An 11,842-nucleotide genomic window follows, 5' to 3' on the forward strand; every position below is an offset into this window, starting at 1 on the left:
GCAAGGCCTAGAAAATCCCCACAACCCTCTTCCTTTAGAAAGCCAGCCCCAAACATGCAGTTGACCAAAAGAAATTCTCCCATCCCCATTCCCTCTGCTGTGATGGAATAGCCAGTGTTTTCTCAGTTTGTTTTTGTTTTTGTTTTTGTTTGTCTCGTCTCTCATTTTCTCCAGACTGCAGAGTCCCAGACTACCACTCCTTCAGCAACATCCTTCCTTTCTGGGAAGAACCCCGTCACTACATTGCTTGAGTGTGTGCACAAGTTGGGGAGCTCCTGTGAATTCCGCCTCCTATCCAGAGAAGGCCCTGCCCATGACCCCAAGTACATCTCTTGTATCATGTATCTCTGCTGAGGTTTTCTCAAAAAAGAGAGAGATACATTTTCTTCTTTGCCTCCTCAGAGATGGCAGATTATTTCACTGAGCAATCACTCCTGTTTTCAATATGGAAAATGGGGGGCCTTGAGAGCATGGTTGCTGCTTGTGGAGCAGAGAATCTGGGATTAGGTGTTCAAAGGGCAAAGCAGGGACCAAGCACAAGGGAGATACACGGCTTGGAGGTTACTGGTGGTGGGACTAAAAGGTGCAAGACCTGGGCATACCTGAGAAGCTCTCTGCTCTGAGGCTCTGCAGACTTACATGTTCAAGAGAAGGGTTCCTGGAGGAGGTGAAATTAGGTTGATGCTTAAAAATGTTGAATAGGGGTGAGCCAGGCTAAGAGAGACTGGGGGCAGGAGGAGGGTGAAAGGCACCGGCTCTTCAAGGCAGAAGTGACTGCGTGAGCCAAGGCACAGAGGCGATGTGTGCAAGGCAATTACAAGTCGTGAAGGATGACAACCTGACAAAGGCTAGGTAAAGCTCTTCCATCAAAACCAGTTTAATCCTCTCCTTTCATCTCCTGTCAGGTTCCAGTACTGCGTCGCAATGGGAACCCATACTTTCCCCACTGCCAGTGCCCCCAGCAAGAAGGCGGCAAAGCAGATGGCTGCAGAGGAAGCCATGAAGGCCCTGCAAGGGGAGGCGACAGGCTCAACATCTTCTGATGACCAGGTGGGGCCATTTTCTACTCAGAAGATACAGGTCATTTTTAGCAACTGAGCGGCTTAGGATTGCCCATGAGTCCCTCAGAGTTTCCATTAAGTGTTTATGATTCCTCTTTGTCTGGCTGATTCTCCTTCAGCCCGGAAGTATGAACACGGAATCATTTGATAACTTGGAATCGGTGATGCCCAGCAAGGTCAGGAGGATTAGCGAGCTCGTCAGGTACCTGAACACCAACCCCGTGGGTGGCCTGTTGGAGTACGCCCGCTCCCATGGCTTTGCTGCTGAGTTCAAGTTGGTCGACCAGTCCGGACCTCCTCATGAGCCCAAGTGAGTGTTCCTGTCCTGGCTACAGCCGTGTGTCACAGAGTGGGGACAGCTTATAACCCAGGGAAAGAAAGGATGTGCATTAGCTGTGAATGACAGGAGGGGCATGTTCAGGGAGCCCTGTCCCCAGGGCCACCGAGAAGACACTAGATCAGCCATCTTGAGAAGACAGCCACTCTTCCAGTGAGCATGAGCCTTTTAAATTTTTTTAAACTAATTTTAATTTTTATATGTACATAGGAAATCATTCAAGCTGATTGAAAAAATGTGCAACAAAAAGTCTCATTTCTATCTCAGACTTCTAGTTTCCCTCACCAGATTCATACACTATTACCAGTCTCTTGAGTCCTTCTAGAAATTTCCATGCACATATTAGCACGTTTTCCTTTCTTTTTTATTTTTATTTATTTATTTATTTTATAAATTTATTTACTTATTTTTGGCTGTGTTGGGTCTTCATTGCTGTGCATGGACTTTCTCTAGTTGTGGTGAGCGGGGGCTACTCTTCATTGTGGTGCGTGGGCTTCTCATTGTCGTGGCTTCTCTTGTTGCGGAGCACAGGCTCTAGGCCCACAGGTTTCAGTAGTTGTGGCACATGGGCTCAGTAGTTGTGGCTCGTAGGCTCTAGAGCACAGGCTCTGTAGTTGTGGCTCATGGGCTTAGTTGCTCCGCAGCATGTGGGATCTTCCTGGACCAGGGCTTGAACCCATGTCCCCTGCATTGGCAGGCGGATTCTTAACCACTGCGCCACCAGGGAAGCCCTCTCTTTGTTTTTTAAAGTAAGTATATATCATAATCTTCTGTTCTACCCCTTGACTCCTTTACTTACCAGTGTGTCTTAGAGGTCATTACAAATAAGCATGTATATATCTACCACATAATGCTTTATTGAATAGATACTTACAATTTTTAAATTGCTTTATCAAACAAGAGATGTAAAAGGTCTTCTTAAAATGGACACCCAGCTACTTACCACCTAGTTTAAGAAGGAAAGTGTTGTTATTTCTGTTTGAAGCCCCACCCTGTGTAATTATTTAACTAACTTCCGGTGACATTCAGGTTGGTTTTGGTCTTACTCTTAGAATCACTCCTGCAGTGAATATCCTTGTACTGTATGTCTTTGCTTACATGTACAAACTTGTCTATAGTATAAATTTTCAGGAGTGGAATTTCTGGGCCATGAGTCGTGTACATTGGTTTTTAAGGGGTTTTTTAAATAGGTAATAGATTATGCAAAATAAAAAATATTATTCAAAAATAAAAATATAAAAAGCTCATTCTCACTTTGACCCAGCTCTTACACACACACCCACACACACACCCACCCACCCACCCACCCACCATGTAGTAACTACATTATTATACATCCTTCCAGAGTATCTTTATATAAATACAAGCAATTATATTCCCTTTTGTTACACAGAAATACATATATGCATTGATTTCTAGCTTGCTTTTTACACGTAAAAGTATTATCTTAGAAAATTTTTCATGTAACTTTATATTCTTTCTATATAACTACAAAGTTATATAGAAACTAGTACACTAGTTTCTAGTTATATAGAAACTAGTACACTAGTGTTCCAGTGTACGGCGTTTATCATGATTTATTTAACCAGTCCCTACTGATGAATAATTGAATTGTTTCCAAACTTTTGGTATTATAAATAAGGCTGCAATGAATAATATGTATATGTGCATTTAAAAATTTGGTAAATTTTGCCAAACTTTCTTCCAGTGAAATTATACCAGTTTCTGCCTCCACCAACGATGTATAATCTCTTCCTCTACACCATGAGCATTCTAAAATGCGAAAAATAGTATCTCAATGTAGTGCAAAGACTAGTCTACATTAAGATATTTATTATTTACCACATTAATAGGTCAAAGGAGAAACACCACATGATCATCTCCAGAGATTCCAAAAATGTGTGTAGTAAAATTCAGCATCCATTCAGATTAAGAAACCAAGCTGTTAAGAAAATAGAAATTATTGAATACATCCTTCACATGATAAAAGTACAAGTCTGAAGTCCAAAGTCAGCAGCTTACTTATTACTGTTCCCATTCAAGTCAGGAGGAAGATGTGGATGCCACTGTCATCGTCATTTAATATCATTCTGGAATTACCAGCTAATGCAGTCAGTTTAGAGAAAGAAGTAAGTGTAAAGAGAGGAAAGGGGAGGTAAAGTTATCATTATTTGCAGATGATATGATAGTATACCTGGAATATTCATGAGAAAACTGAAGAAATGTTAGAGACAAAGGAGAATTTAGGAGAGCAGGGGACTACAAAGTGATGTATAAGAGTCAAGAACTTGTCTGTATACAGTAATAAGCAGTTAGAAAACGTAGTAGAGAATACCCTATTTGCAACATCAACTAAAAAGATAAGTGACCCAGGCACATTCCTAATAGGGAATATGTAGGCTCCACATTAAGTAAAATGCCAGAAACCTGGGGACCATCTCCCCTGTCCCCTTCACCCCCTTCAGCCAAACCATCCTTAAGTTCTGCTTATTGAACCTACAATTTCTGTCCCAGATCCCCTCCTCCTATTTCCGCCTCCAGTGTCAGCACTCTCAGGTAAGCCACTGTCTTCTCTCACCTAAACCAGGCAGTAGTCTCCTGGTCTCCCTACTTTATTCATTCAACAGATATTTATAGAGGACATTGTATTTGTTAGAACAGGAGTCAGACATCAATCAATAATCATGTAAGAAATTTAAGATCTCATACTTGATATGTATTGTAAGGAGCTTGAGTTGCATGATGCGGTGAGAATCTACATAGCATGACTTGACTCAGTAAGAAGAGGGGAGAGGGCTTCCCTGAGAAGTGGAGCCTAAGCTGAGATCTTAGGGACGATCAAGAGAGAGGGAGGGTTCTAGGCAAAGGAGATAGTACCCCCAAGTCCACAGAGCTGGTAAAGAGCTGCAGGAAGGCCAGTATGGATGGAGCAGAGAGCACAGTGGAGGCCTGATGCTAGATGAGACTGGAGGGTCGACCTTGTGGGTGGGCCATGTTATGCTCCAGCCACACAAGCACTGGAGAGCCATTGAAGGGTTTTAAGTAAGGGAGTGTCACTTGCCCCCCACCCCCACTTTTGTCCTCTTCCTGGCATTTTTTTTTTTTTTTGGCCGTGCCATGCGGCATGTGGGATCTTAGTTCCCCAACCAGGGATCAAACCTGTGGCCCCTGCATTGGGAGCTCAGAGTCTTAACCACTGGAGCCCCAGGGAAGCCCCCGGCATTTTTCCTACTATTTTTTTGTACTACATTTTCTCTTCTACTCTAAGAAAATCATTTCAGACCTTTGCCTCTTTCTTCAAATTTCCACAAAACCCCTCTTTCTCACTCTGATGACCTTACTTCACACTTAATTGAGAAATTAGCAATAACCAAATGACAAACACCTTACCTTCCCATCACCAAATCCACCTTCCTACTTCATCTGTACATTACATCTGTACCAGTATGCAGGAAGCATCCTTCCTCCCATTCCTGTGCCTTGGATCCCTTCCCTCTCATCCTCTCCTTCAGTTATCTCCCTCTCTCATCATCAGTTGCTCCCTCTGTTGGATCATTCCCATCAGCCTACAAACATGCCCCTGCCCATCTTCTAAAAACCTTCCATTGACCCCACATCTCCCTCCAGGTACCACCTCATCTCTCTGTTCCCCTCACAGCCAAACCTCTCAAAAGAATTGTTTGTAGTCAATGTCTTCATTGTCTTCACTTCCTTAATTCATTCCAATTGGGCTCTTGTCCCCAGCATTCCACTAAAAAGGCTAACCACTTGCCATATGTGGTTACTGAGCACTTGAAATGCGGCTGTGTGACTGAGGAACTGAATTATTAGTTGTATTGAATTTTAATTAAAGTTAAAAGCCTCGTGTGGCCAGTGGCTATCACATTGGACCGTGCAGCTCTAATGGATTCTAGTTGCACAATTAACAAACTTTATTTTATATATATACATATGTATATATATTTGTATGTATATGTATGGATATATGGATATATGTGTATATCTTTGTGCATAAGAGTTCATACTCTTTTCAAACACATAGAACACTCATGAAATTCTCCTGGATCCTTCAGGTCAAGATCCTACGTGGTTTGTCCCCCATCCCCTCTCTTCAACATCTTTTCATGTCGCTGTCCTTTTGCTTCGCTGAACGTTAACCCACTGGCCTGCACAAACCAGTCAGCACCATCAAAGAAAGAGGCAAAGGCATTCAGCTACTTAGGATAAGCAAGGGATAGTGAGAAGCTCAGTATGGCTGAACATAAAGATTGATTCCTTTCACTGCCTGAGCTGATGGATAAATCTTGATACTGAAACCTTTGTTGTATGCAGTTGGATTATCCAAAGCTGGGTTCCCCAAAGCAGATTAGGATCTAGTTAAAAGCTAGTATTCTTGAAACCTTGTCTGGTAGCTGCCCAGGCTGTTTTGCTCCATCATGTTCTGATGTGTTTGTGGAGATCCCCAGCCAGGAAGGGAGGGGAACTGCAGGGCCCCTCAGCAGCACTGCCTGCCTCCCTGCTCCACCAGAGCCCAGGGTACACTCCACTCCCCTTAGCCATCGCAAGGCCTCCAGGAATTGAAAAATAACTCCTCATAAAGGTGTGGTTCCCTGAGCTAAGGCTGACCTTGACTCTCTGACTTCTCCAGGTTAAGTCCTCTTGAGCTAATCAGGAAATGAATGAAGAAATGGAGTCAGGTACTTAAAAAATCAGACAGAGCATTAAAAAAGTGATGCAAGCATGGAGAAAGTTATTCCCTTCTCATTTTTGCTTTAGTTAAGAAGAAAGTCCACACGTGGTGTTAGTATTTCTTTAAACCCTCCCTAATACTTAATAAACTATGATAAAAGACAGGCCTAGAGCCTTTACAAGCAATAGAGTCTTGTCAGAATTTAAAACATGATTTTTATCATAGTTTTACAGCCACCTTCAGTTTATGGCAAGTGATACTCATTTTCCATTTACAGCAGTGATATGAAGTGTCCTTTTAAAACGTGTTTACATTTTAAAAGAGTCAACTTAGAGAAAAATATTAAGTAAGTAATACTCCAGGTGATATCTGGATCTAGCGGAAATCACACTGTGATTCATGAATATCCGAAGTCTGGGAAATGCTGCCTTAGGAACAGAGCTGTCAAGAGTGATGGGGCCACGTGTTGGCAAGACTGGCCGCATCTTGAGCGAAACCAGCCCTTTTCTGGAGCAGCTGTCGGGGTAAGGTGCTTGTCTTGATTCCCTGCTTCTCATCCCCAAGGTTCGTTTACCAAGCAAAAGTTGGGGGTCGCTGGTTCCCAGCCGTCTGCGCACACAGCAAGAAGCAAGGCAAGCAGGAAGCAGCAGATGCGGCCCTCCGCGTCTTGATTGGGGAGGACGAGAAGGCAGAGCGCATGGGTTTCACAGAGGTAACCCCAGTGACAGGGGCCAGTCTCAGAAGAACTATGCTCCTCCTCTCAAGGTCCCCAGAAGCACAGCCAAAGACAGTTAAGACGTCTACTTTTGGTGCTATCCTTTTTGGGGGTCCTGCTAACTCCTGTCTGGGTGGAGTCAGCTCTTAACTTGCCATCATGTGAACTATTCCTCGGCTTTAATATTAGCCTCAGTAGAACCTAGAACCTGGGACACTAGATGTGAGAGGGGGAAAGATGACCCACCAGCCCAGTAGAACTCGACCTCCGTGCCCACTCTGAAACATGGTGGACATAGACGAGGCTCGGTGGCCCTGACATGGCCTCCTGTCCCTACAGCTTCCTCTCACAGGCAGCACCTTCCACGACCAGATAGCCATGCTGAGCCACCGGTGCTTCAATGCTCTCACCAACAGTTTCCAGCCCTCCTTGCTTGGCCGCAAGATCCTGGCTGCCATCATCATGAAGAAAGACTCTGAAGACCTGGGTGTCGTGGTCAGCTTGGGGACAGGTAAGTGGGCTCTGAAATGTGTCCCAACTCTCCACCCCCCGCAGTGACCTCATTCTCTCCTGGGGTCCTGTGTGGGTGAATTTAAGGCAGAGAGAAGACGCTTCTTGTATTTCATTTTAGCTACAGTTAATTCAGAGCAGGGAATGAATTCTCATTTCCTAGTGAAAAGAATACAGGAGTCAGGATCTGATCAATTGAGGTTGTTTCTGCCTTCAAGCTTTAAGAACAAACAGCCTCTATCTACCCTATCCATTATCGTTTTCCTTTGGAAATTTCACATTTGCTTTAACTGCCTTCCCAGGGAATCGCTGTGTGAAAGGAGATTCTCTAAGCCTAAAGGGAGAAACCGTCAATGACTGCCACGCAGAGATCATCTCCCGGAGAGGCTTCATCAGGTGAGTGAGATCGCAGGGCGTGGCGGCTCTGACACCCACCTGGCGGGCAGGTCCTCGACCCTGCAGTGTCAGCCTTTGCCTCACCTGTCCATTTGAACCTGTCTTACGGAATCAGTCCCTTCTGTGACCCGGCTGCATGCCCCTACTCAGCCTACTGTTGAAGAGCTCTTTTTCTGCCAACTCTGCTTCAAGCCCTTTTTTAAAAGCACACGATGACTTCTTGATCTTCAGTGCTGTAGGGATGAGGAAGCCTTCCATCTCCATTTGAGGACCTACAAACAAACCCATTGCCCTGCCAGCTTTCCCCTCCAGTTCACTTTTTCTTTAATTTATGAAGGGAGAGAAGCAACAGCCTCCTATAGTCCTTGAATCAGTTTGTTCTGCCCTAGAATCCCTGCAGCTGCCAGAGCGAGAAGCTCTTGGCAGAAATGGAACTGACCTGAAAGGCTAACTTAGCTTTAAGAAATGCTGAGGTCTCCCATGGAGAATTTCCCGCCAACTCTTTCAACCTGAGAAACCCTGAAAGGTCTGCACTGTTAAGCCTTGTCCTTGCTTGGGATCAGATTATAGAAGCAACTGCTGTTTCCAGAATCCGTCTTCTTAACCAGACTTTCTTCTTGTAGGTTTCTCTACAGCGAGTTAATGAAGTACAACCCCCAGACTGCGAAGGATAGTATATTTGAGCCTGCTAAGGGAGGAGAAAAGCTCCAAATAAAAAAGACCGTGTCGTTCCATCTCTATATCAGGTCTGTACAGTCTCTGTTGGCACTAGAGCCAGCCCTGCCAGGCTTCCAGAGCTGGGTGTCTGAATGCTCTCCTGGTCCGTAAATCAGAGCTTGTTCGATGGGCCACACTTGGCTCTGTGTTTGAGGTCCACACCTCAGTGTGGAGTGACTCACATGTGCTTCTACCCACTCCGGCAGCCCGTAGTAGGCTTCAGAAGCCTACTTTCTCCCACATCAAGCTGTTCTTGAGCCCCAGGAAACTGGAGAGATACATCTGCACGGGTGGGTTTTAACAGATGCCCCTGTATTGCAGCACGGCCCCATGTGGCGATGGTGCCCTCTTTGACAAGTCCTGTAGCGACCGTGCTGTGGAGAGCACAGACTCCCGCCACTACCCTGTTTTTGAGAATCCCAAACAAGGCAAGCTCCGCACCAAGGTAGAGAACGGTGAGTGACACGTCCTCCCTCTCCCACCAGAAGGCTCTGCGAAGCCCCAGGCCCGTCCCAGAGCCAGGGCACGGCTGCCAAGTTTTTGCCATTAGTTGCTGAGGTACCAGGGTCTTGTTTCCAGGGAGAGGCAAGATGTAGGTCAGAGAAGATCTGTAGGAAGATCAAGATTCCATTTTGAATTAGGTAGCTGGGGAGATCTCCAAATCAAATAGGAGGCAGAAGTACCCACTTAGAGCTCAGAGGAGAGCAATGGCTGGAAATAAGAATTTGGGAGTCCTCCTATGGTTGATCTTTATAGCCATGGAAATGGATGGGATCACCTCAGGGAAGGTTGGAGAAAATGGAAAGAAAATGATGCAGAACCAAACCTGAGGTGTTGACTGGAGGACGCCAAGTGCCCGGCTCCCCTCCTGACTAGTTGGCTGCTGGTTCTCCACCATGTCTGCCAGCTCCCGCTCCTCCACTGTCCTCTAATGTCTCCTACTGTCTCCTCACATCCACTCCTCTTCCCTTCAGGCCATCCTTCTACAGTTGTCAGAGTGACCCTCAAACACAGATCATGTCACTTCCCTGCTCAGAACCCTAAAGTGTAAACACAGAGCTACCATATGACCCAGCAACTCACTCCTAGGAACACCCCCAAGAGAAATGAAAACATACATCCACACAAAAACTAATGCAGGAACGTTCATAGGAACATTGTTCGTAATAGCCCCAAAGTGGAGACAACCCCAGGGTCCATCAGCTGATGAATGGATAAACAAAATGAGTTCTGTCCATCCAATGGGATGTTATTTGTCCATAAGAAGGAATGAAGTACTGACTTCTAACGGATAGGAGGTTTCTTTTGGGGGTGGTGACATGTTCTAAAATTGATTGTGGTGATGGTTGCACAACTCCGTGAATATACTAAAAATTATTGAAGTCTGTGCTTTAAATGGGTGAATTATATCTCAGTAAAGCTCACTAAACACAAAAAGCCCACCATCCCATAGTGGTTTCCCACCACACTTCACATAAAAGCAAAACGTGCCATTCACCTGTGCTTCAGCCACATCGGCTCTTTGTCAGCTCTCTCAACAACTAAACCCCCTGCTGCCTCAGGGCCTTTGCTTTTGCTCTTCTCTGTGTCTGAAACACTCTTTCTCAGCTGTTCCTTCTCCTCCTTCGTGTCTCAGCCCGCCTGACAGTCCTATCCCAGGAGGTTCCCCTGGCTGTCCTCCATCATAGCTCCCTCAGAACCATCTAGAATTCTTATGTGTGTTGACTTACGTGTTTAGTGTCTGCTCCGTTCCCTTTCTATCCCCTCACCCCCATAAACGTTCTAGGAAGGTAAGGATCTTATTTGGTTTTGCTCACCATTGTTTCCCAGCACCAAGCTTAGTGCCCAGCACATAGTAGGTGCTATGAAATAATATGAAGAACGAATGAGTGAGTAGCCTCTGGCCCGAGTCTAAGAAGCAGAAACACCACGCCAGGGAGGGGCTCGGTCCAAGGGCCTCTTCGGGTCTGACCCAAGTCTCTCATCCAGGAGAAGGCACAATCCCAGTGGAGTCCAGTGACATTGTGCCCACGTGGGATGGCATTCGGCTGGGGGAGAGACTCCGAACCATGTCCTGTAGTGACAAGATCCTGCGTTGGAACGTGCTCGGCCTGCAGGGGGCACTGTTGACCCACTTCCTGCAGCCTGTGTATCTCAAATCCGTCACACTGGGTAAGGACCTGTCTTGAGAGCTGAAACTGGACTGTCATTTTGGTGCCCAAATCCCAGCAAACCGCATGCTTCGTTGCCAGGTGCTAACATGATGTCTCCCCTTTTCAAAGTGTGCTCGATGCAGTGGTTAGTGATTGATTCTGAGTGTCTGGTCTGCTGTGATGGGAAGATTGGTTTAGGCAGTGAGCCTAGGTAACGACATGCCAGCCAAGTCTTTTCAAGATGAGTTAAAGAAACACAGCAGCTTAAAACTGCAGTGTCTGAGTTCGTTGCTCTCCTCAGCCCTTGGCCTTACCTGGAACCTTATGCATTGTGCTTAAATGTTTGATGATCCCTGTATATCCTGGGCAGCCACAGTTAGAAGGTGCTTCCTAAGTAGGGAGTTGATTCTCTGTCTCGACAACTCTGTCTGTACCCTCACACTCCCCACATGCCTCTGCCACTTCACAGCATTTGGTGCAAACACAGGTGTGTGCGTTTCTTTTTCGTACCCAGGTTACCTTTTCAGCCAAGGGCATCTGACCCGTGCCATTTGCTGTCGTGTGACAAGAGATGGGAGTGCGTTTGAGGATGGACTCCGACATCCCTTCATTGTCAACCACCCCAAGGTGCTATAACCCCATCCATTTTTCCCTTGACGTTTTCTCCTTTTCAAGTAATCCTATCAGCAGAGCAAAAACGTACAGTGTGGGCAAGGGCAGCCTTAGTTCGTTTCCCCAGAACTTACCCTTTCCTCCTCTTGAATGCCAAGGGCTTTCCTTCTTTTAGTCTGGAATTCATTCGAATTGAGGCCGAGTTAGTACGGTCTGAGTCTTAGCCAAACAGAATCCTAGATAAGGGGGAAAGATCATGACTCCACAACTCCCTCTTTCCTATGAGTCTTGAGTCCCTGCTTCAGAAGCTTTTTCTTGAAAGGTTTCCATCTTTCTCCCATTGCTCCTGGAATTTCTAGGTTGGCCGAGTCAGTGTATACGATTCCAAGAGGCAATCCGGGAAGACCAAGGAGACAAGCGTCAACTGGTGTTTGGCTGACGGCTATGACCTAGAGATCCTAGATGGGACCAGAGGCACCGTGGATGGGTAAGGAGCTGGGAGAGCACAGCAAAAGCAGAGCCAGGCGTCCTGGCCTGAGCCCCAAGGGGGTGTCATGTTGCCAAACACCGGAGCTTAAAAGCTGCCACACGCACCCATGCCCCCCCTCCCCATCAGTGTCTCCACCTATTCCATCCCAGGTGAACAGTGAG

General features: G+C 46.0%; 1 protein-coding gene across 7 annotated transcripts in view; it reads left to right on the forward strand.

Annotated features, from left to right (window-relative positions):
* Window positions 1–11,842, forward strand: part of ADAR (adenosine deaminase RNA specific) — a 40,294-nt gene that overhangs the window by 25,866 nt on the left and 2,586 nt on the right. For 3 of the 7 annotated variants that reach the window (XM_049697627.1, XM_049697628.1, XM_012538603.3), the window contains 11 exons: window positions 175–323; window positions 906–1,050; window positions 1,181–1,371; window positions 6,653–6,878; window positions 7,143–7,314; window positions 7,616–7,709; window positions 8,333–8,455; window positions 8,748–8,881; window positions 10,416–10,598; window positions 11,094–11,206; window positions 11,551–11,678. In XM_049697627.1, coding sequence (XP_049553584.1) covers window positions 175–323; window positions 906–1,050; window positions 1,181–1,371; window positions 6,653–6,878; window positions 7,143–7,314; window positions 7,616–7,709; window positions 8,333–8,455; window positions 8,748–8,881; window positions 10,416–10,598; window positions 11,094–11,206; window positions 11,551–11,678 — 1,658 coding nt within the window. The remainder of the gene's footprint in view (window positions 1–174; window positions 324–905; window positions 1,051–1,180; window positions 1,372–6,652; window positions 6,879–7,142; window positions 7,315–7,615; window positions 7,710–8,332; window positions 8,456–8,747; window positions 8,882–10,415; window positions 10,599–11,093; window positions 11,207–11,550; window positions 11,679–11,842) is intronic. The other 4 variants (XM_049697635.1, XM_004284652.4, XM_049697634.1 and 1 more) reach the window with 3 other exon arrangements.

Source organism: Orcinus orca, chromosome 1 (genome assembly GCF_937001465.1).
Source record: "Orcinus orca chromosome 1, mOrcOrc1.1, whole genome shotgun sequence".
Lineage (NCBI taxonomy): Eukaryota > Metazoa > Chordata > Mammalia > Artiodactyla > Delphinidae > Orcinus > Orcinus orca.